General features: G+C 37.5%; 4 protein-coding genes across 4 annotated transcripts; 3 read left to right on the top strand and 1 right to left on the bottom strand.

The window, feature by feature from the left end:
* The first annotated feature begins 875 nt into the window (after positions 1-875).
* Positions 876-2,187, top strand: LOC124220050 (uncharacterized). The gene is made up of 2 exons (XM_069136135.1): positions 876-2,018; positions 2,182-2,187. The coding sequence occupies exons 1-2, from the start codon at positions 876-878 to the stop codon at positions 2,185-2,187; spliced, it is 1,149 nt and encodes a 382-aa protein (XP_068992236.1).
* Positions 2,188-12,380: 10,193 nt separating this feature from the next.
* LOC124218694 (uncharacterized) lies at positions 12,381-14,544 on the bottom strand. Its single transcript, XM_046625382.2, has 2 exons — positions 13,966-14,544; positions 12,381-13,840 (listed from the first exon to the last, which is right to left on the bottom strand). The coding sequence occupies exons 1-2, from the start codon at positions 14,447-14,449 to the stop codon at positions 12,513-12,515; spliced, it is 1,812 nt and encodes a 603-aa protein (XP_046481338.1). The 5' UTR covers positions 14,450-14,544; the 3' UTR covers positions 12,381-12,512.
* A 1,313-nt stretch (positions 14,545-15,857) lies between these two features.
* On the top strand, positions 15,858-18,056 carry LOC138190978 (zinc finger protein 862-like). Its single transcript, XM_069136136.1, has one exon. It carries the CDS (start codon positions 15,858-15,860, stop codon positions 18,054-18,056), a length of 2,199 nt encoding a protein of 732 aa, XP_068992237.1.
* Positions 18,057-24,292: 6,236 nt separating this feature from the next.
* On the top strand, positions 24,293-25,441 carry LOC124220074 (zinc finger BED domain-containing protein 4-like). Its single transcript, XM_046628484.1, has one exon. The coding sequence runs from the start codon at positions 24,293-24,295 to the stop codon at positions 25,439-25,441; it is 1,149 nt and encodes a 382-aa protein (XP_046484440.1).
* Positions 25,442-26,864: the final 1,423 nt, after the last annotated feature.

Consider the following 26,864-nt stretch of genomic DNA (forward strand, 5'->3'; position numbering starts at 1 on the left):
ATAAGGTCAACAGTGGAGTAAAAACCAAGACAGTCTCTGATATTAATTCATCCGTGGTACTTGGTAAGTCATAAATATTATATTTCAATCAATATAATTAATTATACACCTAATTATTATCAATCTATTAATATCTATTATATTAATACAGTGTTATAGTTTGATTGAAAAATACATATATAAATGTACTTAGTTTGTTATATAATGTATTAATTGATGATATGTTTCAGGAGCTATCCATTCAGGTGTAGGAAACACCAGTTTAAATAAGATTCTAGCTTGTGCAAATTTACCTCAAATTAGAAATCAACTATATAAAAGATATGAGGTTATAGTTGGCAAAGCTATTGAATCAGAAGCAAAGGATAGTTGTAAGCGAGCTGCATCAGAAGAAAAAGAATTGGTCATTAAAAATGTAAAGAAATTATGCGATACATTGTAAGCATTTATTTCGATTTATTTAAAATATTGAAAGAGCTCATGCTGATAAAATAATGATTATAAATCATTTTTCAAAAATTTTTGTTGCATGTTGTACATTTGATATTGAATTGAATAAATAAATAAAATAAAAATAAAAACATGATTAGAAATTAAATGAAATTTTTTCTTCCAATTTCAGGCCTCCGGAAATCGCCAAAGATATTTTTCCTCAACTTGACATCCTCAACATCTATTCACAGAATAATCATTATTTATTTGATAATGCTTTTGGTGAAATAATAAATATAATAGTATCATTTGATATGGGTTGGACAAAACGTGGTAATGGACGTAGCTATGACAGCTTGAACGGTTATAGTACAATTATTGGATTTTTATCGGGAAAAATTTTGGATTACACGACGAAAAATCGAAAATGCCGGAAATGCGATATGGGTCGTAAAAAAGAAGACCATGACTGTCGATTAAATTTTTACGGTAGTGCTAAAGCGATGGAGGCTGCGGCAGGAGTTGAACTTGTCAATCACAGCAGCATCTTAAAGGAAGCTGGTCTTCAAGTACGAGCCATCATAGGAGACGAAGACAGTTCTATGATTGCTGCTGTACGAGCAGACAATCCAACTCAAGAATTTCATAAATTATGTGATAAAAATCACTTGACCAAGAATTTTGGGACAGCATTGTGGAAAATGCAATCGAGTTATAAAGAATTGGCTAGACAGGGTGTTTCTCCTCACATTAAAAAATGCTTCTCATATGCTGTGTCTCAAAATAAGGGGAAATCTGAACAGTTGGCTTTAAATTTGAAGCAAATACCTGATCACTTATTCAGTAGACACGAAAATTGCGGTAATTGGTGCAATCCTAATAAAAAGCATACACTCAATCTATCAGATGAAACTTTATACGGTGCATTAGTTAACTTATTTGAAGTATATGCCGCTAACTCACATAAATTCTCTGTAGCGGCTTCAAGCCAAGGCAATGAGAGTTTTAATAATGTTGTAGCTCATAAAGCTCATAAAAATAAATGTTTGAGCACAAGTGCTGCTTGTGATATCAGAGTTGCATCTGCTGTTTGTGTTAAAAATGATGGTGATGCGAGTATTTTGAATATTCAAAAAAAGTTAAATCTTCCTAATGGACTTCAAACAGTTAAATACGTTCGTCAAATGGATGTACACCGAGAGAAGATAACGATATTTAACCAGACAAAGGGTAAAAAAATTCGTCGATTAGAATTGAAGAGAAAGAGAGAGCTTTTGAGGAAAAATGATGAAAAAAGTGAGGGTATTATTTATGAAAGTAATTGCGGGATTAATAGATTAAATGATTATGTTCGTGATAGCAAAAAGAGTAACATTATTGATGAACATGAAACAATTGTCGTTTACTTCGACATTGAAACTACTGGATTTGCAGCTAATGCTCATATTCTACAAATAGCTGCTATCTGTGATACAGAAGTTTTTAATGTTTACATTCACACCAAAACTATCATCTCCGCGTCAGCGAGTGCCGTTACTAAACTTCACCATGATCATGGGAAAAATTTATTTCATGATAAGAAGAAGGTACAAACTCTAAAGATTTCTGATGCATTAGAATCTTTCAGGCAATTTTTAAAAAAATTGTCTAAGGGTAGAAAGAAATGTTTGTTAGTAGCGCATAATGCCCGGTTTGATGTTCCTCGCCTTTTACGTGCAATAAGTAATGTAAATGCTTCGACTATTCTAGATTTAATTATAGGTTTTGGGGATACTTTAACAACGTTTCGATCAGTATTAAGTGATAGAAAAGGTCCTGGTAAATTTAAATTAGAGAGTCTTAGTCAAGATTTTTTAACTAATTCAGATGATGAGCCGCAATCATTTCACGATGCTGCTTATGATGTTTTAATTTTACAGAATTTAGTCGAAATACTCGACGTAAAAAAAAAGTTGTTGGCTTCTTACAAGAAATATCAAGTTTACTTGCAAGAATTATCAAATGCAAAGAAAACAAAAGTCAATTTAAAAGTATTATGCGAGTTAAAAGATATTATTTCCTTGAACATGTGTAAAAAATTAGCTATAAATGACATTTCAGTTGATTATTTGAAAGCAATTTTTAAGCAAGAAGGTGATGACGGCGTGGTACGATTGTTTACTGCAAAAATTGATGATAAAGTAAGGATAACCAAAAAAAAAGATATTATAGAAAATGTTTTAAAATTTTTAAGAAATGAAAACGTGCCAAACCTAGTGATTAATGAACCAAAAAAAATATTTGTAAGAAAGAAAGAGTTTCAAAAAAATGTAAAATATTAGTAGCATTTAACATTTTTCTAAAGTTGTAAATAAATGCCTTTGTTACAGACTTTATCGAAAACTGTAATTTTAAGTAAATAAATATTTAATATATTTGTAGTGTAGTTATTTATGATTTATCCACTTAATTATTAAAAATATTAACTATTTTAATTTTTTCTGTACCGTAACCTATATCCGCAAAAGTTCTGACATTTATTTCAATTCGTTGGGCCTTTATGGCATTTTAAACTTCCCGCGTAGGGCAACGTTGCCAAGTCACGATTTCTCACGGGTCAGGTTATGAGAGAAAGTTTGAAAATCATTAAAAGCAACAAACTTTAAGAATTATTTACAAAAAAATGAATACTGCTTGTTTATGTTTTTTTTTGAGAAAAATTACTTGTTATATTCTCAATTAATAATTCTCAGTTTTGAAAAAAAATTCTAAGAAAAGTATGGCTGTTATTAAATAAAATGCTCACTCTAACTACGGTCGGGATAGGGAATACATGTAAATTGTACGACTTTTGATCGCTAATATTGCAAAATTTAGTACCGCAAGGACTATTAAAAAAAATTCCTACGTATAAAGGACACTTCAAATTATGTATATTCAGAAATTGAAAGATATTGTAAGAAAAGTGATTTATCACGGTACTACCTTAATTGGTTACATACGACTGATTCAAAGTATGATGGAATATCAACTGAAAAACAAACGATCCCACAACCATCAGAGGATTGATGGCTTCATGAGTTTGGTAAAAACTTGTAGGCGAAACAAACACCGTGCTTCCGGATGTAGAAAGAATCATTGAGCCATGGCAGGGATTAATTTCGCGGTAAAGGTTTTACCCGAACGCACCCCGTCACCGATTGGCCGACGCATCGATCCGCGTCGGTGATCACGGGTATATAACGAGGAGTGCCGACCCCGGAGAGTCATTCGACGACTTCCAGTCACAGCAGTAACTGCAGCAGTAACATGGAATCGTTCGGCTTTTTGTTGCTCGCCATGGGCGCCAGCGCTCCAGACCTGGACTTTGTCGCCGACCTTCCCCCGGAGGTTTCGCAAAGGATATTCGGATACCTGGACGCCGGTTCCCTGGTCAAGGCCTCGCGCGTCTCTCGGAGATGGGTGGAAGTCTGCCGGGGTGACCCGAACCTACGGAGACGCGCTCGCCGCCACTTTCGCAGGGCGCTACAGGGGGAAATTCGCCCCGCACCTCGACGACTCCCCAAACAACCGGGGAGAATCGGCGATACTCGTCACCCTAGCTTCAAGCTTGTCCAAACTCCCATCATGGCTAATAGTAAGCGTACTGTTGTAAGTAGGGTTAACCGGACTCCAAAAGCGGGCTCGACTACTAGGAATAGATTAAGAATTTAGGTTATAATTGTAAAATTAAATATGACTAAATTTGATAACGTGTAACTTGATTAGAAGAATTATATTAATTTTGATAATACTCTTATGTAAGACTTACGAATATTTTCGAATGATATTAGCAAATAAACCTCATATATATTGGATAAACTTTGACCTTCACTGAATTGCTATTCTAAAACCCTGATCGTCTTTGATTTATACGAACTTTTTCCAGCTCGTATTTAATATCCTCTGCTTAAAAAATGAGAAATCTGTTCTACCAGTCCTTGCTGTTTCTACTTGTCCGAAACTTTTTTATTGTACGGTGGCCATTGAATACTCATCGAGCTAGTTTACCCGAAGCTTAGTGTACCTAGTTAGGTGCCTCGTTTTAGAATTGTGACGCGGATGTTTACCCACTCCCATTCCGATCTTCGTTATTTCAATTTGTCTCAAATACTGTAATTATCAGCAAGGATAGATTATTACCAACATTTGAAATTTGAGTTCTCCATATTTTGATTTTTCATTCAGAAACGAAGCAGTAAAAAAAATCTCTCCAGTAATTTTCACCACCACGAACACACTAATACGTATAAATATACGATAATAAGAGTTTCGTCTGGCAAATCCTTACCAGAGAAGACAAGAAAAATGCTTTCGTTTCATACGTGAATATACCGAGCGATGGAAAGTACTGTAGAAATAAAAATTCCATGTGATTTTCCATTCTCATAATTATACGTTTACTACCGATGATATTATCAGCCGGCGTACTATGACTTTTATATTTGAGCCGCTACCTCCCGGACTATTAGCCCTCGCTGTAATTATTTTAAGTTTATTTCTAAGTTCTTCAGTGTACGTCAAGAAACATCAAGAAGCCACAGATATGTACAAGATTAATTGTAGAACTACTCAGTAGACTTCCCCGCTTTCTTAGTTTCTGTATATATCTACGATTGGATTGTAGCATATTGAGAGCCCGTACTTTTAGTATATAGATTTTAAGGTGATGTTATCAATATCGATCAGGTGTTCAGCATCAAAGGGGGTGATTGTAACGGGTTTTGCTTCTCCTTGAGCCTATGGCGTGGATGTATGCCTGAGTGCGGTGCGCGGTGACGCGAGTTTCTCGATCATCGATGTATGTGTGCCGTTCCTGCGGGTGGCTGACAATTGAACGTCATCCCAGATAACAGAGCTAGGCAAACCGGCCTCAGTGTCGGATCATTAATTCCTAGTCACCTTGTTTTATAATTTTACTTTCGTATACCTGTTGGTTACTGAGCTTTATCATTTTATTTTCGTATACCTGTTGGTTACTGTGTTTATGATTTTATCTCCATATGCCTGTTGGCTGAGGTGTTATAATTTTATCTACGTAGACCTGTCGGTTCCTGTGTTTTATTCTTTTATCTTTATATACCTGTCGTTTACTACAATTTTTATCATTTTATCGTTATATACCTGTTAGTTACTTTATTTTATTTTTATAATTTTATTTTTATATACCTTTTGGTTCCTGTTTGTCTCCAATTTCATTTTTATATACCTGTAGATTACTGTCGTTATACAATTAGTGAATCCTGTTTCTTTTTATATACAATCAGACCGCCTGCCAATGCACATTCGTTAAATGAATATCATAATGCATTTTGGACTCTTATTTATTTATAACGTTTCTCCTTTTGCTATCCCGTACCTGATTATTCCGTGCTCATTCGTTTAATCGTGTTTTTAAGCAAATAAATACCAAAAAGAAACAAAAAGAATTTAAAAAAAAGCATTACAAGTAATATCATCGAGATATGCGAAGGCATATGGATCCATATCTGGTCCGATTAGGCGATCTAACAATCTTTGAAACGTGGCCGGTACTCCGGTTAATCCATACGGTATTCTAGTGAAGTGAAAAAGATAATCTTTTAAATCATAATAGATATACGATATGTTTGCTCTAATCTACAATAGATAATAACTTTCAATATTATTTTATCCATAGAGGGGTTTGATTGAGGGCGCTGCCATATACAGTCGTGTTCTGTGTTACACTGTGAATTCGGTAAATTAACATACACAAAGTCAGCCACTAAATTGATTGTGTTCTTTCAAAGTGTGCTAAAAATTCTTGCGATTTCATCAAGATAATAAGTTCCGCAATAGCTACTCTGTGCGCTTTTTATTCAATCTGCAACTGTGGCCTCGCAGCTTTTAAGGTTAGAGCACATGTCCCTCTACTATTATGTCCAACGGACCCGCCGACACAGAAGAGAGCGAACTCATCCAGCGAGTTTCTGAGGTACCTAAAACCTTCGCCTTCAACCCGCTAGAGGACAGCTCTGACCCGTCGTCCAATGAGAATAACAACCAGCAAGCTGACAAACAGGCTACCAAAAAAACGAGCAGAGGTCATCGCCCTAAAGCACAACTGCTCAAAGTCCAGAGACCCAGCTCCCTGGGAAACATCACAGACTATCTCCAGAAGAGCAGCTTAAAGAGAACCAGAGAAGAAAATACGACGTCTCGCACGCAGAAAGACCTGACATCACCACCAAGTAAAGTGTCTCGATCTGCATCATCACCGCCTCCTATAAACCGCTCTAGACCTTCAGCGACAGCTACTTTGTCTAGTGACTCCTCCAACATGGGCAACAACAATGCCTCACAGGAATCCGCTACATCTCAGCCGTCAACTATCCAGGATCTCTTTGCCCAGATACAGAACTGGAGAATGGATGATCGCACCTACCTAAACAAAATGAAAGAGGAAATCTCAGTTAAAATAGCTGACTCCAGTGAAAAATGTATCGAGGACATCTCCAAGCTGAAAAGAGAACTGCTTGTCGAAAATAATGCCGTAAGAAAAGAGCTAGAAGCTGTTAAAATTAGAGTTGCGGATCTTGAAGCAAACACGATGCCAGCTGACGGGAACAGAACCACCGCGCGAGCGCTGGAAAAACGTATGGCAACCGCTAGTATCAATGCGGTTGAAAAGCACCCGCGCAGAAACAATATTATTATACGCGGTCTTTCATGTAATGATGCCAATGTGAACAGAGTCGTAAATGAATTCCTAAGTAAACACTTCGAAATTAATGGTGGAATAATTGAGGTTTCAATCCCAAACAAAGCTAAAGGCTCAATCAAAGTTACCATGAAAGATCACGAAACCAAACTCAAGATTCTAAAAAGTAAAAAAAATTTTAAAATCCCAGTTTACATTGATTAAGATTTGACCCCAGAAGAGGGTTTCATAGCAAAAAAACTAAGAGACGAGAGCAAAAAACTCAAAGCAGAGGGTGCCAAGGTAAAACATGGCCTCCAAAAATTGTTTGTCAATGGCGCTCCTATGACTTGGAACTCGGACTCCAACTCGCTTGTTCCCTGCCTCAATCTTAACAACTCAGCATCTCTACCAGCACCGTCTCCGGCCGGTCCAAGCCTCACACGGTCAAATGATAGTAACAGTCAAGTCAATATTTCTCATCAGTCACCAACTATATAGCAACGAACCAGCCAATCTCAATACAAGTCTTCCAACGATTCAGCCAAAATCACGTTCTGGAATGCGCACGGTCACCAAAATATCCCCGAGTTTCTTGCCGCCTCTGAGTCATTCTTTACTGCCATCTCCGAAACCTGGGCTGTGCAAAACATTTCTCTTCCATCCTCGCACGCCAGCAATGCTTTCATCACAGTACCTGCCACCAAGCCATTGAAGCAAGGAAGACCAAGCGGAGGATTAATGGTGCTCTCCAGTACAACTCTCTTGCCAATAGTCAAATCTGACCACTGGATTTTCTCTAAGGCAACTCTCCATAATATTTCGATAATTATCGCACTAGTTTACTTCAAGCCTAATCTCACTCTAGATGATATTCTGTTGGATCTCCAACAGACAATGGTGAACATCCAACAAGAACACTACTATGACCTATTTCTAATAGGAGGTGATTTTATCGCACGGGTGGGCCTCTCTGGCCAGATACCCGAGGAAGCTGTCGCACACTCTTTCTTTACCAACGTCAGATCTGCACAGGACATTATTTGCAACGCTCAAGGAAAAATTATCATGAATTTCATGACAGCCAATGGAATTATTCTACTTAACGGTAGATCTTCGAGTGATGCCCGTGGTGCCTTCACTTTTTGCAGTCACTTGGGTCTCAGCACCATTGATCTTATTTGGTCGGATCTTGCCGGCTTACATCTTATAGCTGACTTGGCCGTGGACAGCACAGTTACAAACTCCGATCACTTTCCAGTCACAGTAACTCTTTTGCCCCTTCCTGGCACCCAGGATGCAACTGTTATGCATGATATGTCACAAGTTGCTTGCCTAAAGTGGAGGAAGGATTGTGCTGAGCACTACACCTCGAATATCGCCTGGTTTCCACTGATCGGAATAGATGTGAGCAACTCTTCAGTTGACGACTTCAATACTGGCATTACAATTGCTATATACAACACAGCAAGTGCCGTCAACATGATGCGTACCAAAAAAAACAGACCACGCTTGAAAATTAATAAACCCCGATTTGACACGAACTGTGAATCTCGCAAAACGGCGATGAAATTACTCCGAACTCAATGCAAACAAGCTGGTAATGACAATAAGATATGGGCCTTCTACTGTGATCAAAAGAAGGTATACTACAAATTCTTGAAAGGAAATAACTAGAGTACTACAAACTCATCCAGAACAAATTCGCCAATGCCCGTGACTCCAAAGAGTTCTGGGAGGTTGTAAGATTCGCTCGTCAACGCACTTTCATTCCGCCAAAAGTATCGCTGGCTGTCTGGGAATCCTTCTTTCAAGAGATATACCCGAGGCGTTTCAATGCAAGCTACGACTTCCCTGCTCAAACACATCTACTGCTAGACTCTGAAATCACCCTGGAAGAGCTACAGGGTAGCTTAAAAAGATGCAAAGTTAACAAAGCAGCCGGCTCAGACGGCATAAATAATGAATTTTTTAAACACCTGCCGGAGAATTGGCTTCTCTTTATACTCGCGTTTTTCAATAAGATCATGGCTACGGAATGTATACCGCTGGACTGGTCTTGCATTATCACAACGATGTTGTTCAAGAAAGGCGATCCATGCTTACCGGAGAACTACCGTAGCATTGCTCTCGACAACTGTATTACCAAGATATTTACTCAAATAATGTGTAGCAGAGTTCAGAGATGGGCAGAAGAAGCTAAACTCATCCCGGAGGACCAAGCCGGATTCCAGCCAGGGAAAGGGTGCGACGATAACATCTTTACCTTACTTTCTCTCTTACAAATGCAATTACGATTCGACGGTGCCTTAGTATACATCCTTTTTATCGATTTTAAAAGGGTTTTTGATTCTGTCTCCCACCTTAAGCTGTGGTGCAAGCTGGCTAAGCTAGGTCTCAGCTCGAAGATTATCAAGTTACTAAAAACTCTATATGACAGCGCAAAAATGAGGATCAGAGTTAACGGTCAACTGTCCAGTGCAAACGATGTCTCACAAGGTGTATTACAAGGCGAAGTTTTAAGTCCGTTGCTGTTTGTACTATACCTATCAGATCTCACCGCATTCTTTGAGGACCACCACTTGGAAGGCATCAGCCTGCGATACGCTAGATCAGTACTCTTTCTATTATATGCCGACGACATTGCGATGCTTCTGCGTACTGCTGGTCACTTACAAAAAGGTCTGAGGCTGCTAGAGGAGTACTGTAACTTGAATAACCTCCAAGACTAAAGTGCTGAGAGTCAGTGCAAGTGGTAAATGCCGAAAGAAATGCCCAGAATTCAAATTCAAAGGCGAGCTTATTGAAATGGTAAAAACATTTTCATACCTTGGAGTAGTATTCACTTCAAGTGTTGTGGGCCTTGGTTCCGTTAATCATGCAATCAATCGTAGCAAAATTCCCTCGGGCACTGTTCTTGCCACCCTAGTCAAGATAAAAGCTGATTCCTGGAGTGAAAGAATCAAACTTTATAACAGTCTAATACGTAGCACGCTACTCTATCAAGCCCATCTCTGGTGCATCAGATGCAACTACATTGAGATGCTGGAATCTGCTCATTCGGACTTCTTCAAAAAGCTACTGTCACTCCCTAAATGTACATCAGGCTACGCCATCAAAATCGAGCTGAACATTGAACACTCCGCAGTCACTCTACTACAAGCATCTATAAAGTGGATCAACAAAGTTCTAAAATTAGATGACCATCGTTTTCCTAAAATATGCCTTCTCCAACTCGTCCAAAGACATAAAACAGCATCCAAGACAAAAATGTTCAACTGGATTCACCAACTATATGATACTCTCAATCTCATCGACGAGGAATATCTACTAAACAACCTGGACCCAATCGTGTGGGAGGGCCGCAGAGAAACAATCCTCAAGAAATACCGTCGTCACCTTGCTCTTGCTGATCGTGAACGCTACTTCCGCTCCAAGGCTTGCCAAGTAACTCTGCCTACTCCACTATTTGAAACCATGCCTGAGCTTTTCACGAGGATACCACAGCATCTAATAAAGCCAATTGTTCTGCTTAGACTGGCCTCAATTTACTCCAGCAAAATTTCTATTGGTAACGACACAATCATCTTATCTCCGCTCAAAATTTGCATGTTCTGTGGATCCGGGAGCAATGAGACGATTCTGCATTTCCTGGTCCAATGCCAATTCTACGCAAGCCTGAGAGATGTCTACTGGAAAAATAAATGCGCAAGCTGCTCTGATTATGAAACTCTGGGAAAAATGCTAGGTGTCTCTGATAAACCTGATATCAGAACCCTACATGACTTCCTTCAAAGCTGCCACAATCTCAGGAAATCATTCTTCTGAGCAATACTCGCCTGCATAACTATTTATCGTTGAGTCACCATACGGAGCCTCCCAACCTGCCAGCACACATCCTGCCTCGCATACATTGAGAATGATAACTAAGCTTTGCAACGCGAAACATGAAAATCTCTCTATTACTTAAAATTACTTCAATAATGAATCACCTCAGTAAAGTCAACTATTACCAAATATACACTGAATTACTACTGTCAAATATCTATTTATTTACTTCAGCTTATCTTATTTAATTACTTGGTACCATTTGTAACTACCTAGCTTCGTTCTATATTATGTATTACTAAATATTATGTATTATGTTAATTATTATGTATTACTTTCAATCAACCTCTGTACATAGGATTACATCCTTTTGGTGCAATAAACTGCATTGAATTGAATTGAATTATATCCATAGAAGTTTATGTCTTACTGAGAAAATTTATGTTCTTGACAGTGAAATAAAAAATTGATCGTTCTGAGGAGGGCCCCTATCCGGGCCAAAAGGTTAACGAAAATACACGTTTACTTTCATTGACCGTTCACCAAGATTTACCAATACGAGATAACTTTCATTTCTTCAATGGTATACAAGCCATTCCATTTTAACTTTCCGATTTCTTTCAATGTTTTGGAAAAAATAATAATCAAAGTACTAAATGTTTACAGCATTAGCCATGTTGATTCCAAAATTCTAAGCTCGAAATCGATTCCAGTAACCTCACAAACTAGTAAAATACTGGCCTCCGGAAGATTTCACGATCGTATAAGAAACTATGCCAGAAACCGTTCGGCAATTTGTGGGAGTGGTTTTTGTTACAAATGCTACCGAAATTTATCGGAACGAAGAAGCTCCTAATTTGTTGCTTAGAAAGAGCTTTGTAAAGTTAAATAAGACGAATTGAAGCGAAATAGTGCGACTCTAATGGGAATTCGGCTGCGCGTGTATAAGGGTAGTTCACCTCCTAAATAGCGTTATTTCGAAAAACGCAAAAATACGTATCCCTTACTTTTCTCTGCTGTTTCAAATGCAATTAATTTCATGAAAATCCGAATAACAGTTTTTTAGTTATAAAAATTTATTAACTTCCAGCCCCTGTAATTTTCGACTATTCAACCCCGTCGTAACTGGCCAAAATGCATTTTTTATTATTCGTCATAGGAATTATTCTCCAATTGAGCCTATGGGTCAAATAACGGCTTAAGTCGACTTAAGTTTTGGCATAAAAAAGGCAAGTAAAGATTCAACAGTCGATATTTCAATTTTGACAAGGCATTTTACAAGGAACTTTTATTTTTTTACATAGGTGGGGTACCCAAAAATGATATACAAACGTAATAACAATTATTAAATATTGTCCAATACAGTGCTATCACGGAAATTCGGAGTAAGACTTGAGTCGTTTTTTTGTAGAACGACTTTTAATCTGTACAAACACGTTTTTGGATTAAAATAATATGATGACGATAATAGTCAAACCAGTTTCTACTGTAATGGGTGTTTCATGGTCGCGGTGAACACATATAAAAAAAGCTAAACTAGGAATTGACATTTAAAAAACGGCATGTATCAGGTTCAATCAGAGTCCATTTCGTCTGTTTCAGCCGAATCATTGTCGTTGCAGGTACCCCGCAGCACATTTTTATACCATTCCCTATTAACCGGTTTTACAAAAGGCATTAAAGATAGCACGTCATTTTTTTTAGCTGTCTTAATTCCAACAGGAGCCGGGTTTGCTAATGCTAGTTCGGTATCTTTACTTACAAAAGCGTTTAATTTGAACAGGTTGAAATTTTGCGGAGCGCCATTATAGTCCGCGTAAACGGACATGGTGCCTGTTGGCTTGTATGATAACTTCACATACTTTTGGATCGTGAATTTCTTTCCCTTAGCTTTTGGAACCTTTAGAAAAAATGAATCCAAAGTTTTATCCCATTCTTTTAATAAGTGGGCACTCATCTCTGCTTCGAAAGCTTTTGGTTTGTGCCTTACGGTCCTCATTATTTCGAGATACTCGATAGGATTTTCGACGGTCTCTACTTTTTTTAAAACAGTTCCGTAAACACCGAAATTTCTATCGCATTGGCAGTATGAATGACCTCGCACCGGAAAGATGTGATTTATTTCAACTCCCATTTTGACCGACAACCAAGCACAATATCGTACGAGAGTCTTGTTTTTATTTTGCCCCCCACAGGAGTCAGACAAAAGAACTACTTTTTTTAATTCTGGATTTTCAGTCAATTTTTTTACCAGAAAATCGTTCAAAAAACTACACACAGAGTTACCGTTCTTGCCACCATCACATTCTAAGAAGCAAAAAAATTTGCTGTCACCGTCATTAAAACAGTGTGTGTTGAAAACATACAGCCACAATAATCGCTTGTAAAATTGTGCGCTAACGTTCAGTTTTGGAAGCGGAAGATTTTGTGCGTAGTCGAACTCAACAGTTAGAGTATCATCGTTAATATTCTTTGTGCACTGTTGCCGCAAAACCTTGTATTCCGCAACTTTTACTTCATGTAGACGGAACGATTCCTTACACGGATCTGATGAATTTGCCGATAGTTTGATTTTACATTCGGTGCAAAAATCACAGACGTCTGTTTTACGTTGCCTAAACGAGTAATCACTATTTTCCCGAAAATATCTATGGTACGTTGGGTACTTTAGTGAGAGCTGCTTCCCTGTTTTATCAAAGTAATATTCTTGGAATGCGTGAAACATTTTTTTTACGTTTAAGTCTGGATTCTCGAAGTACTTTCTTTCAGTTTTGGAGCTTCCATAATGCGATTTTTTGTTCGGGAAAGTCGACCAATGCTCCTTCACTAAACTCCATACCACGTTCGAAATTTTGGCAGGGTTGGGTTGCTTACCCCTTTTTTCTGTAGCAACTGTCGTACCTGAAACAATCAGTATTTTCATATTTTAATCCAGACCTGACTTGTTTTGTTATAAGACGCCAATAAACGAGTCAAGCATTCGTAAATATTGATTTATTTAGAAAGAAAATAATATAAACATTTACCTGATTTACAAAATCGGAGCACCGTTTTCATTCTGGATTCAGTTATTTGGAGAAGAGACAGAAAAAATCCTTTACAGACAGTTTTATCCTGGCCATCTACTTTGAAAGAATATTTCCAAGACCAAGATCTGTTCTTCCGTTTTGTTACGGTTTTGACGTATTTGATTTCTTCACGTTGTATACAACTGATTAAAAAAGTGTCCTGACTCGGTTTCTCAGCCATTGCCCAGAAAGTCTTGAAAATTTCACGCTGACGTTTATAATCGAAAGAAGACGAACAGTTTTTCTTGCAGCAGTCGGTAGTGTGCCTGAATTTTTTTCGAGGTATTTTATTCCCACTTTGAGAAGCGTAACTTTTACCACTGTTACGCTTAAGCTTCTTTCTATTTTGTTCCCATCTATCTTGTCGAATTTTTCTCTTTTTCCCCGTAACTGTAGCAGTAGGGCTAGTCGATGCTGTTGTAGTTGTTGTAGATTCGTTCATTATTTCGCGCAGAAAATATTGCAGCTTTACACGAAATCTAACAGACAGGCAGATAAACACGTGCGTCTGTTTAGCGGAGGCGCGTGGATTAGCCTACTTCGCTTCGCTGCTACTGCCGGTTAACTCAATGGCGGTGCGCGCACCGCTTGTTATGGTTACTACAGCATTAAAAGTTGACGAAAACATCCAAGATTCACAGGGTTTATAGCGAAGATTATACAGAACACCGAGATCAGCTTCTTTGAAAAAGTGACTTAAGTCGACTTAAGTCGTTATTTGACCCATAGGCTCAATTGGTTTCATTCAAATATTTCAATTGGAAGTATGCGAAACTATGAAAAAACCACTGAGGATTCCCAACTTTGGGGGCTGATTTCACCCCTTTAAACCGGTTTTCCGCCGATAAAAAAAATACATGTCGCTTAGATTTCGATGAAGAATAATATATCCGCAAATGGTCGGCATAGGGGAGAGGGGGGGGGGGGGCACCTCAGGCAGTTTCCTTGTCAGCCTGCACGCAGCCAATGGCTTGGCAACGCTCGTTGACACGCCGATTTATAATAAAACGTCACCATCACTGCTTAATACCCGCCGCCTGAGTACCGCTGTGCGGAATCACCCAACAGCCCGCATACAGACAGCCAAATCTACGACACTGACATACGCTGGACCAGGGATGTCAGACGTACCAACTTCTTGGTAAACATACTAGTTTTTAGCGTCACGTACCATGTACCAAGACTACTCGGTCCTTGTACGCAAAAATACCAAGACTGGCCGTTAACCGACAAACACACACCGATAATTAACTAAAAATGATGTATTGTCAACTTTTCTTTCTGAACACGAAATTAAATATAATACGGACAGAAAATCGCAGTCAGCAGTTAGCTGTCAGTTTTTTGTCACTGTACGGTTGGTGAAACTGCTTGGCTTGGCTATGGCTAGTCGATTACTGCGCCATCTTTGCATCGTATTTCTTGTTTACCTTTTTATACACTTCGCGACTTCGCTGTCTCGCGCTCGCCCTTGGCTTACGTACGATTTTGAACCACGAAGAAAAAGGGCGACTTCCAGTTTTTTCCTGAGTAAACTTCGAATGTCCGGATTCGTATTGTGTCAATTGTGTGCTTCGCTGTGCGTTTTTATTTAGAAAGAGGTAAGCATGATATTTATCGACGACGACGATCTACAGAACACAATGAAACCTGAAAATTTGCACTTTTATACTGATGAGTGGATTATCTCGTTTCTTTTTCTTTTCCATTCATTGCACGATGAAATATTTATATATTTTTACACATTTTTTTTGCATGCATTGTGACATATTTTTGCGTTTCCACGATTGCAATAACCGTGGTGATGGTGATGGTGGTGGTCAACTTAATAAATTTCGATTCAGGTAACTATGTCATCTGCAAGTGAGACCGAGAATGACGAGAATGACTCTGGATACGGGCCGTCTACGCCAAAAAAACTACGATTGGCTCGTGGAGATGCGAAGCTCAAAAAACAAGGACATCGAACTCAAAAATATCGAGTCGAATGGGAACGAGATCCGCAATGTTCGCCCTGGCTCGGGCCGGATCCAGCTTCAAAGACAAAAGCGAGGTGTAAATGGTGCAACGTTCGTCTCATCGCCGATATAAGCTTGATCAAAACCCACGGAAAAACCAAAAAACACGAAAAAAACGCGACAGCTTACGAGTGCAGCTCGTCAAAACTTTTGAGCAAATTTTTTAAACCTCAAGCTACGTTGAACACTCGGGACAGAAATATAACGAATGCGGAGATCAAGATTTGCGGTTTTTTGGCAGCTCACAACATTCCTTATGCCGTGGTCAATGATCTTATTCCATGCATGAAGTCGGCACTCCCAGACTCGAAAATCTTAGACGGAATATCCATGAAAAGGCAGAAGGCAACAAAAATCGTCACCAACGTCATCGGTGCTTCTCATAAAGAGGAAATCGCCAACCATCTACAGAAACAGAAGTTTTCTATTCTAACCGATGACTCCACGGATTGTTCCAGCGTCAAGACCGCGTGTATCGTCGTTCGGTTCTACAACGAAGACCTTGGACGAATCACCAGCGTGTTTTGGGAGTTGTCTAGTATTTTTCCTGAAGACGACGCTAGGGCAGCTCAGGAAGGAGCTAGTGGTCGACACCTGTATAATTTGATCATTAGGTCGTTTGAAGAAAAATTCATTCCCTTAACGAATGTATTGGGGTTTGGTTGTGACGGCGCAAGCGTCAACATCGGTGCGCGAAACTCGATTGCAAGTCGCCTAAAAGAATCATGCCCTGGTATAATTATCATGAGGTGTATATGCCATTCTCTTCATTTAGCAGCCAGCAAAGCATGTGAACAGAACATCCCTCGGAGCTGTGAAGACCTCGCCAGGAATGTTCACAACTACGTACAGCACAGTGCGAAGCGCATTGCGAGTCTCGCTGTATTTCAAAAATTTTTGAATGTCGCTGTCCACAAAATTCTTCATCCAGCACAAACGCGCTGGCTTTCGCTGCTCTCGGTTGTGGATCGCATGTTGGAGCAATGGGAGCCACTCCGTCTATATTTCATGGAACGACATATGGAAGAACGAACACTGGCGGCAGAATCGATTTTCATGTGGCTGAGAGACCCGTTCGTGAAGCTCTATTATCATTTTCTCGCGTGGGTTTTACCCAAAGTTGTCACGATGAATGCCTACTTTCAATCGGAATCGGTGGTCATCACATCTCTCGCTGAGAAAATGGAGTTTGCGTTTAAAGAACTTCTTACGACGTATATGGCCCAAAAGTACGTAGCAACGACACCACTCAGCAAGGTCAATACGGAGACTAAAGACGAATTTATTCCACTCGAGAACATATACCTGGGTATGCAAGTGCTGGAAGAGTTGAAAAAACCGGAAGTATTGATAAGACCGGACTTGGTAGCAGATTTTCGGGCAAGATGTCGTAATTTTCTGATGAAACTCTGCAAGGAGATTCAAGAGCGATTCGATTTCGATGATCCTCTATTAAGAATGCTCCCTTTGCTGCATCCATCGAAAGCTACGTCGAGAAATGAGCGAAACAAACGTCAGTCGCTCGTCGAGCTTTGGAGCATCGTTCCCAGAGCCAAGCCCGAGAACTTGGAAGCTCTTCAGCGCTTGGATGATGAATGGCGTCGTATTCCGCTCGACGAAATTCCCGAAGACGTAGTCAAGGAAAAAGAACCGGACATTTTTTGGCACAAAATTGCTCAACTGACCGATTCTGAGGGCTGCAAAAGATACGTAGAACTACCATCTTTCGCATTGGCAGTTCTCTGTACTCCTCACGCAAATGCTGACTGTGAAAGAGTTTTTAGCAAATACAATTTGGTGAAAACCAAAAGTAGAAACAGGCTGACGGTACAAAATATTGAAGGCGCTATGCTGGCTTCACAAGCAGTTAAAGTAAACGCCAAGTGTTGTGCCGCGTTTGAGCCGACGAAGAGCATGCATAGTCGAATGACGTCTGCAATTTTGTACGATGCTCCGAACGAATCAACGGCGGATGCAGAAGAGGATCACCGGACTATCAACGATTTGGACGTGATATTAGAAGAGATTTAAATCAGGCGACACTGCGAAGAACACAGCATCGGCAGTAAAGAGTGGAGATATATAATTGTTCGAAACAAAGTCATAGATTTATTCAGTGTTTTTTCAATAATATTTTAATAATCTGTTATAAAATTTGATAAGAAATAAAAATAACATTGTTGAACCCTCTTTTCCGATAAAAAATCATAGTTATGAATTATTTCTTCATTTTTCTCAATATATTTTACATTATATGTCTGGAATGCAAAAAAAAGGTTTAAAGTGGTATTTTTTCAATGCATTCAATAATTACTGCCCTCTATTAACGGTACATGAAATTGAAATATAAAATTTTTTCACTAGGATGCGATTTCCGACATAGTTTATATACCAGTGTTGGCAGCGCCGCAGCGGAGCACAGGCGTACTAGTTTTTCGTTTTCAATACCAGCTTTCAGACAGCTCGGCACAAGGATTTCTGAGTGGCCGTCTAACATCCCTGCGCTGGACCAACGACGGGACTAGTGAAGGTCTTCGCCGACAGATGCTTTAGTATCGCTACGACTCTCATTTACACTTCGGAACACCAAGGGATTTATGTAGCCTGATTCGGCATTGAGGCAGCAGATCTGCGGTACCTACCCGTCCATCTCATTTCAAAGATCTGTGAGCATCACGAGAGATTCCCGGTTACTCTTGTCAAAATCCAAGGCGGGATACAAGTGGGACCTAATCGACTCACACATTAGCGAAGTTATACGAATCGATTGAGACTACAAGAGAAAGAGCAGCCTTCTAAACACGTATTATCAGATTAGATACACCGTAAATTACATTACTTGGTGTTTTTTCTACTTATAATCTTACAATAAGTAGGAGCAGGATCGAAGAATCCTTGCACATTTTTAGTTTCTTGTAGTAGCATAACGTAGAGTAGGAATATAGGTAGAAAAAGATGATATAATAATAAGTTCTAGCTGTAAAAGCCAATATTTGATTAATTACTATTAATAAAAGAATTCATCAACTCATATGCAAATTCAATTTAAGCTTTAATTCAAAAACAACAAACGTCTCCATTTATTCTCACAGTTACGGAAGAGAAATGGAGCAATGGGGAAACCTTAACCGGTGGACACCAGAAATACAGTGAAGGGTGAAACTGGATCCTGATAGCGTAGGATAATAACACTACATAGGAACTCAGGACAACGTGCAAAATCCTAGTCCTATGAGATCAATACGCATTTTTAATAAAAAGATTTAGATAGGAGGTAAAACGCTCATGCGCTGCACCTTAACTCGCTGGAAAGTGTAAAGTCCGGAACTGCGAGAGCTAGGGATTTTATAATCCAGCAATCCCTTTAACAGCGGATATTTGGAGTTTTTTAATTATCACTATTCGACAATTTATCTATTGTAGCGAGGACAGACACTCACCGGTGCATCAGCTGACAGTGCATTCTGCACTGCCATCTTGGCAAACGTTACAGTACGTGAGGTACTCGGCAACTAGTTCGTTTTCGCCTTGTGTACGTTTTCGGATCTCTTCGCATAACGCGAACTGCAAATTTGGATCGCTAAACCTGTAACACCAAACGTGTTTGAATTCTTGAAAGCTACTTCACTGAAATCGTTTACTGCGGAGCCAGTAAAGCGCTACTCCTGAAAGAAAGAACGGAAGGCTATTCAAAATATCGGTATCGCGCAAGTTTTGCCCTCTTCTATTCGAGTAAGGAAAGCTTCAGAATCCTCGTTATGCGTACCTGAAAATTTTAAGTTCCATTTCCGTATGATCTCGTATGCGGCGAGTATATTTGGGGTGTTATTGTTCGAGCGCGCGATTGAGTTGTCGGGAGCGCGTTGAACTGGTGACGCGGCGTGGTACGATGGCTGAATGGTAGGGATGGGCGATATGCATCGATGTTTCAACTATCGATTGTTTTCGGGGGAAACATCGATATTTTTAGTCGATATTTTTTCTAGGTCGAAATATCGATAGTCGATGGAATAATTTGAACTATCGACATCGTCGAGTGATTTACCTGCAGAGGGTATACTCCTTGAGAGTGTGAATTATAATTTCTTTTTTTATTATTATTATAATTTTTATCGATGCGACCAAACTAAAAACGCGGCAAACACATTGTTAAACTATCTTATTAGTATAAATTAAATACTTATTTCTTTTATTATTTTGTGAATTTATATATTATTATTATTGACATGGCTGCTAATAACATTAACGTCGTTCAAGTACCTCGTAAGTACATTTTTTTTTATAATATAAATTATGATATCACTAAATCTAACCTTCATTTTTTTTTACTTTGAAATTGATGTAGTTTAATTAATAACTTATTTGTACTTTGGGTTTGTTTAGATAATGCTGGGGCTAGACGATACAATTTATATATCCAAATCGATCAAGAACCTTTGTTTTTGATTCAAAATTTAGATTTTCACACCTATTTACGAATTAAAAGTACGTATAACCTATAAAAATTAAATTTATAGTAATGTTAATAATTAATTATTAAAATATTTTTTTTTTCTGTAGCTAATGACCAAGAAGCTTACAACTTTATCCAAAACTTAATTGCTACTGGCCAGTATCCAGTTCAAAACCCAGCGTGGACAGTGCTGTACAGAAGTTTGGACGCAATTGATTTCTCTCCAGTTAATTAAAGTTGTGTTCTCTTATAAAAATAATTTATTACTATAAATTAAAAATAATTTAATGATATAATAATAAAAATAATTATCCACTAATTAATACTTGTATTTATTTTTTTTTCTACATAAATTTATCATTTATCATATATCTATTTAAATTTAACCGCGGATTTTTAATTATTCTGCTAAGTTCGTTGGTGTCGCTGCTGAAGCGCATAATAATAATTGAAACATCAACCAATAGGATTGATTGCATGAAAATTTTAAATCTTAACGGTTTTTTCACAAACTCACAGCAAGCTGTGTAATGTAAACACTCGAGTGTTAATTTTAATTTTTAATTAACTCTGATAAGTTTATTAAATACTTGTAGCTCTTATAATTCAACTGAGGCTTTAAATTTAAGACGATGGAGATGGATGACTCTGACGACTGTCAACGTATGTACTTTTGTATAACCTAAAATATCTTGTGTTTATTTTCTTTATTTTTTATACGAATTTTATAAAATTTTTACGTCGTATTATTTTTTTTTCTAGAATCTGAAGATACTAGATCATTTCATATGTGGCTTAAAATTAATGATCAAAATTCAGAATCGTGGTTGATTTCCGATCTCAAGACATCAGAATATGTAAGATTGAAACGTACGTATACAGTGGTTATAATTTATACTAATAATAGATTTTTAATAATATTTTTTACATTTACAGATAATGATAAATATGCGTACGAATTTATCATGGAAATCTTGAATAAAGGCAGACCATTAGTTAAAGATAATTTTCCCGAATACATCTAGAAATCGATTGACCATGTAGATTAGTAAGTGAATTTCAATACTCTTTAAAAACATTTTTCCGTCATTTCATACTCATGTACCTGATGTAACTAATCATTATTTTTCCTATTTTCTTTTTTAAGTACTCTTCTCAATTGTCCTGAATTGAATCCTAATGACAAAGGCGACAAAAGTAATGAAACAGTGTTAATTTCTGACAATTTAAATCAGCCTGTCCATCCCAAACTTAATAACCCATCCAGCAAGCCTCTACTATTGAATAATTCTATACCAGTTTCCCAAAAAACAATTTCTAATGACAGTGGTAAATGTTTTTCTCTATCTTTATGCATTTTAATTCATCATGAAGAGTTAATTAAAAAGTCTTTTTGTTTATTATCCTTTCCTAGTTAATGGTTCGTTGAATTGTAATCCTGATAATACATCCAAGTACGTTATATTTTTATTTATATTTTATCCAACATCAATTTTATTCTTATCTATTATTTTAGAGTAAAAAATATAATTATGTACACACTAATATATTTTTGCTTTTTACAGTGTTAAAAGTAAAAGTAAATTTTGGGAATATTTTACGCCAATAGACTCAACTTCGGCACGATGTAAATTTTGTCAAACTGTTATTAAAACGTCGGGAAATACATCAAATCTTCGAGCTCATCTGAATTCTAAACACAAAATGTTTATACCAGTAGAATTACAAATAAATACGAAAAAACGTCCTTCTGTTGTGATTGAAGAGGATTCTGATGATTCCAGGGGGCTTGAATGTAAAAAACCGAAAATTCCGACAAAAGTTCAGCATGTTTGTATAAAATATTGTACTCTAAATTAATTAATAAGACGAAATAACTTAACATTTATTTAAAAACTTTTTTTCAGAGCAATCCCGTTCTTGATTTATTTAAGGGAGCTTTCTAGTGTGACAGCCCGAAAAATCGCTGTTTTTCGCGATTTTTTTTTTTAAAGAAAAAATAATCTAATCGGTCTGGTTTTTTTTTTGTATAGTAATTGGGCATTGAAGAATACAAAAAAATTTTTTAAAGATCGATTTATTTATTAATTAATGTCTATAAAAATGATGAAACAATTGTTGCAGAAAATGCACTTGGATGTGGTGTCCACGTTGGGGGTCACAATTTTGATCTGAAACAAAAAACACAAAAAGATTATTGATCGGTATATAATTGGCTTTCGTGCTATGGAGGCTTTTTTCTTTTTTTTTTTTTTTTGCAAAAATGGCGCCGGTTTGAAAAAAAAGTATCGATTTTAGCATTTTTTTTGGCAGTTTTTTTTACAAAAAAATAGGAAGATGTCAAAAAAAAAAAAAAAGCTTCCATAGCACGATAAACAATGACGTTAAGTATATTGTGTAAAAAATTCAACTCGATAGCTTTAAAACTCTGCCCTCCAAGTTGGACACCGTTTTGAAAAATGCTGTTTCGAGAAAAACGCGTTCAAAGTTTCAAGTGCGGAAATTTTAGGTAAATCGTTTACTTACGGTCAATCAGCGATGCCAGGTCCATACGATATCCCTTCTGCTTCTTTGAAAAGATCGTGCTCAATGGATTGTTCAGTCCGACGAGCTGTCCTCGCCTCTTTGCTATCCAGGGACGCCCGGCGGTTTGCTTGGGTGATGCGCGCATTCTTGTACTTAGCGGCGAAATCTGCGGCGCTCGGCCCTATCGTGCATCCCATCGTCTCCAAAATTTTTAAAATTGGGTCGTAACCTTCATTGAAGGTGCACACAGCACACTGCGTAGCGATTTCTACTATCTGCTTGCCGCAGAATACGTGCTTTGGGGCTAGTTGCCATACACAGTGATTGAAGCTCTCGTTATTGTTTTGAATGTTCGCGCCCGTACACCGCTTTTTTTTTGAAAATCGAGTGCGACAAAAAAATAAGTCGCGCGACTAATTTACGGCTAATTAACGGCAAATTATGCAATAGTCCGAATTCACATTTTCGACAATTGGCGAACCAAGTTCATGTACGTGCAGGTAGGAACGAGACAATAGAAATGACGGTCGCACGGGCAGACGGCCGACGCGGCAGCTGTAGCGCTCCGTTACCTTCTTCCAAGAAATGCTGTACAGTAACCGAAATAATCTGAATTTCGGCATGAAAATTTCAGGGAATATTCGGAAGAGTGTATACTATTCGATAAAGCAAAAAAAAAAAATCGATTTTTTGAAAATTTCACACTGGAAAGCTCCCTTAAGCGAGCAAATTCTTACGCAGGTTAGATTTATATTTTTGCTATTATTATTACTATTATTATATATACTGCAAGTGTTTATTCATACTGATTGTATAATTTTATTATGCAGAAGGTGGTCTTGAAGCTGAAAAATTAACAAACTCTCTACTATATATGATAGTAGTTGATCACATGCCTCTCCGTAGTGTGGAAAAAAAAGGTCTCAAGCAGTTCATAAAGACAGCTAGACCTCAGTACTCTATACCCAGTCGTAGAACTTTAACAAAGTTAATTAATGATAAATATGACGTTTTGAAACTTAAAATAATTCAGGACTTAAATGAATCTGCGTTTTATTCTATCACTTGTGATATCTGGACGGATGTGTCTCAGAAAAGTTATTTAGGAACAACTGTCCATTATTTACCGTCCGATAACTTAAAAATTTTAAGCACACATCTTTGTGTTAAACCATTAGCTTCTGAGCATAATGCAACTTATATATCAACATGTTTATTAGAAATTTTTAATAATTTTAGTTTACTTAAAGTTAAAATAACAGCTATTATAAGTGATAGCGCTGCGAACATGATAAAAGCTATTGATAATGTGTTTGATTCTGACGTAGATAATTTGAGCAACGGAAACATTGATCAAAGTAAAAAGAACAACAATAAAAGGCTGCCCTGCTTTGCCCATCGAGCATCTCACATAGTTCCGAAAGCTATTGCAAAAATGCCACATATACAACTTGTGATTGATAAAGTTAAAAGAATTGTCATGATGACAAGAAAAAGTGTTCCGGCTGCGGATGAACTAAGAAGACTGCAAGAACGTGACGGAAAATCGGAAGGAACCATACTTAAGTTCATTCAAAGCGTTGACACCCGCTGGACTTCAACCTATGACATGCTGGAAAGGTTTTTATTATTGGAAGATTACGTTTATCCAGTGACTTCGAAGTGTGCGAATCCACCACCGATGTTAAGCCATGAAGTGATTTTGAAAGATATCGTGAATTTAATAAAACCTGTCATGATAATCATAACCGAATTGAGCGGGGATTCCTATTTAACTTGCAGTATTATAATTCCTGCTGTTGCGGTTATGAAAAATGAAATAATGCTCTCGAAACCAAAAACTGAGGATGGAGTTCAATTCAAAAACCATTTACTAAATTCTCTAGATAATCAATTTTATGATATTGAGTCGTATCCAACATTAGCAATTGCAACTATTCTGGATCCTCGCTTCAAGACACTTCATTTTCAAAGAGCTATGCATGCCGCAGATGCGGTTGAGCACATTCGTAAACGAATGAACTCTAGTATTACTCAGACTTCTACATCTATATCAGTTTCATCTACTGTAAATTTTGAAGCCCAATTAAATAAAAATAATATTTGGCGTCATCATGATCAGCTTGTTGCCAAAACAAGTGCAGCAACTTATTCACTGGATGGTGTGGCATTTGAGCTGAAACAATACCTTACGCAGCCTGTCATTCCAAGAAATGAAGACCCTTTGAAATATTGGCAACTTTTGAAACCTTCCTTCCCAAGTCTTTTCCAAATTGCGATGAAGTATTTTTGTGTAGTAGGAACGTCAGTTCCTTGTGAACGACTTTTCTCTGAAGCTGGAAATATAAAAACTGATGACCGAAATCGTCTTACTGGGAAGAATTTAGATAAGTTACTTTTTTTGAGTAGTTTAACTTCAGAAGATTGGGGATATTGATCTACACTAAGGTACTGAATTATTATCATTAATTTATTATTATATATTTGTCTATTATATAATTAATCATCAGTCATTATCTTAAGAATTCTATTGTGATAGTAGATATAAAAAAATTTTAGTCACTAAATAGTTTAATCACTAAAGTGATTACAAATCAAATTATAATTGTTAATTTAATTATAAATTTGTGTTGTTTTATAAATAAAATGTTTTTAACTCCATCTATGATAAAATTACTTATGTTATAGTATAAATGCTTTTAATTATTTGAATAAGAAATAAATTGAAAATTAGAATTATTATTTTTGTATGTTTATTTTAGAGATAATTATAATTTTTTTAAATTTTCGCGCTCATTTTCAATATCGATATCGACAATCGATGTTTCGATGTTTTTCTAAGAATATCGATGGTTCGATAGCGAAAATTGAAAAAATATCGATAGTTCGATGTTGATGTTTTTTACTGATATCGCCCATCCCTAATGAATGGCAGAGATGAGTAGGGAGATCTCCAACGCTCGGCCTTTCGTGATAATCGTGATACCAGCTAGGTTGGAGCGTCGACGTGACACCTAGGCGGCCTCGCACCGAAGGTGGCCCATTTCCGACCTGACACCTAGGCGGCCATGCACCGAAGGTGGCCCACAATCGTGCATATATAGATATACTCGGTCGCTCGAGCAAGTGGTTGCCAATCGCATCCTTGTCCCCGCTCGCACAGATGTTTCCAGGAATGCAAGAATTGGGATTTTTTTGTTTCAATTATGAATTTCAGCGAATAAAAGTATCTCCAGATTTGATAAATTTTGGATTCAATTAGTGGATGCTGTACCAAAATAATTAACCATTCCCAGTCCGAATACTTTTTTTTTTTTTTTAATAAACATTATTTTTTTATTGATATGAAAATATGTGACGCCTGGTGTTCTCGAATATTTGTACACGCAGTCTGTGGAAAAATATACGAAGCCAGCTCGATAACATTTATGCAAAATGTGCAATGGGCAAGTGGTTGGAGGAAATTTTTTTTTTCTCGAACTGAATCTTCCAGAGAACCATCAGCGAATTCCAAGCAAGCTCCATAAACATACCGAGCAAATGCGCGATCACGGACGTAGCTGTGGTGTGGCTGAGTGGATACCGCATGAGGATGAATTTTCAATTACAGGTTTTTGCGCGAAGTTTTCCTGTATTTAAGTTAATTACTGCTGCCTTTGCTATAATACTGCATTCAAGTCTTAAACAAAACACTAAAAAACAAGTTAAGGGGTAACGCCACTGTAACGGTCCAAAAAAAAGGTTTTTTCACGAATTTTTTGCTTCCAAAATTGAAGGTAATTGAAAAAAAACTTTTAAGGGTGTTATCGGGCATACATTAAACTTTATTATCAAATTTTTTTAATGCAAAAAAAAAACAA

The sequence above is a fragment of the Neodiprion pinetum genome, chromosome 5, assembly GCF_021155775.2.
Source record: "Neodiprion pinetum isolate iyNeoPine1 chromosome 5, iyNeoPine1.2, whole genome shotgun sequence".
Classification (NCBI taxonomy): domain Eukaryota; kingdom Metazoa; phylum Arthropoda; class Insecta; order Hymenoptera; family Diprionidae; genus Neodiprion; species Neodiprion pinetum.

Bases quoted from the DNA above. Each gene is read 5' to 3' on its own strand.
- LOC124220050 (XM_069136135.1), top strand. From the start codon at position 876: ATGGGTCGTAAAAAAGAAGACCATGACTGTCGATTAAATTTTTACGGT.
- LOC124218694 (XM_046625382.2), bottom strand. From the start codon at position 14,449: ATGAACGAATCTACAACAACTACAACAGCATCGACTAGCCCTACTGCT. The intron at 13,841-13,965 runs GTAAATGTTTAT...TGATTGTTTCAG, and splicing joins GCTCCGATTTTGTAAATCAG to GTACGACAGTTGCTACAGAA.
- LOC138190978 (XM_069136136.1), top strand. From the start codon at position 15,858: ATGTCATCTGCAAGTGAGACCGAGAATGACGAGAATGACTCTGGATAC.
- LOC124220074 (XM_046628484.1), top strand. From the start codon at position 24,293: ATGATAAAAGCTATTGATAATGTGTTTGATTCTGACGTAGATAATTTG.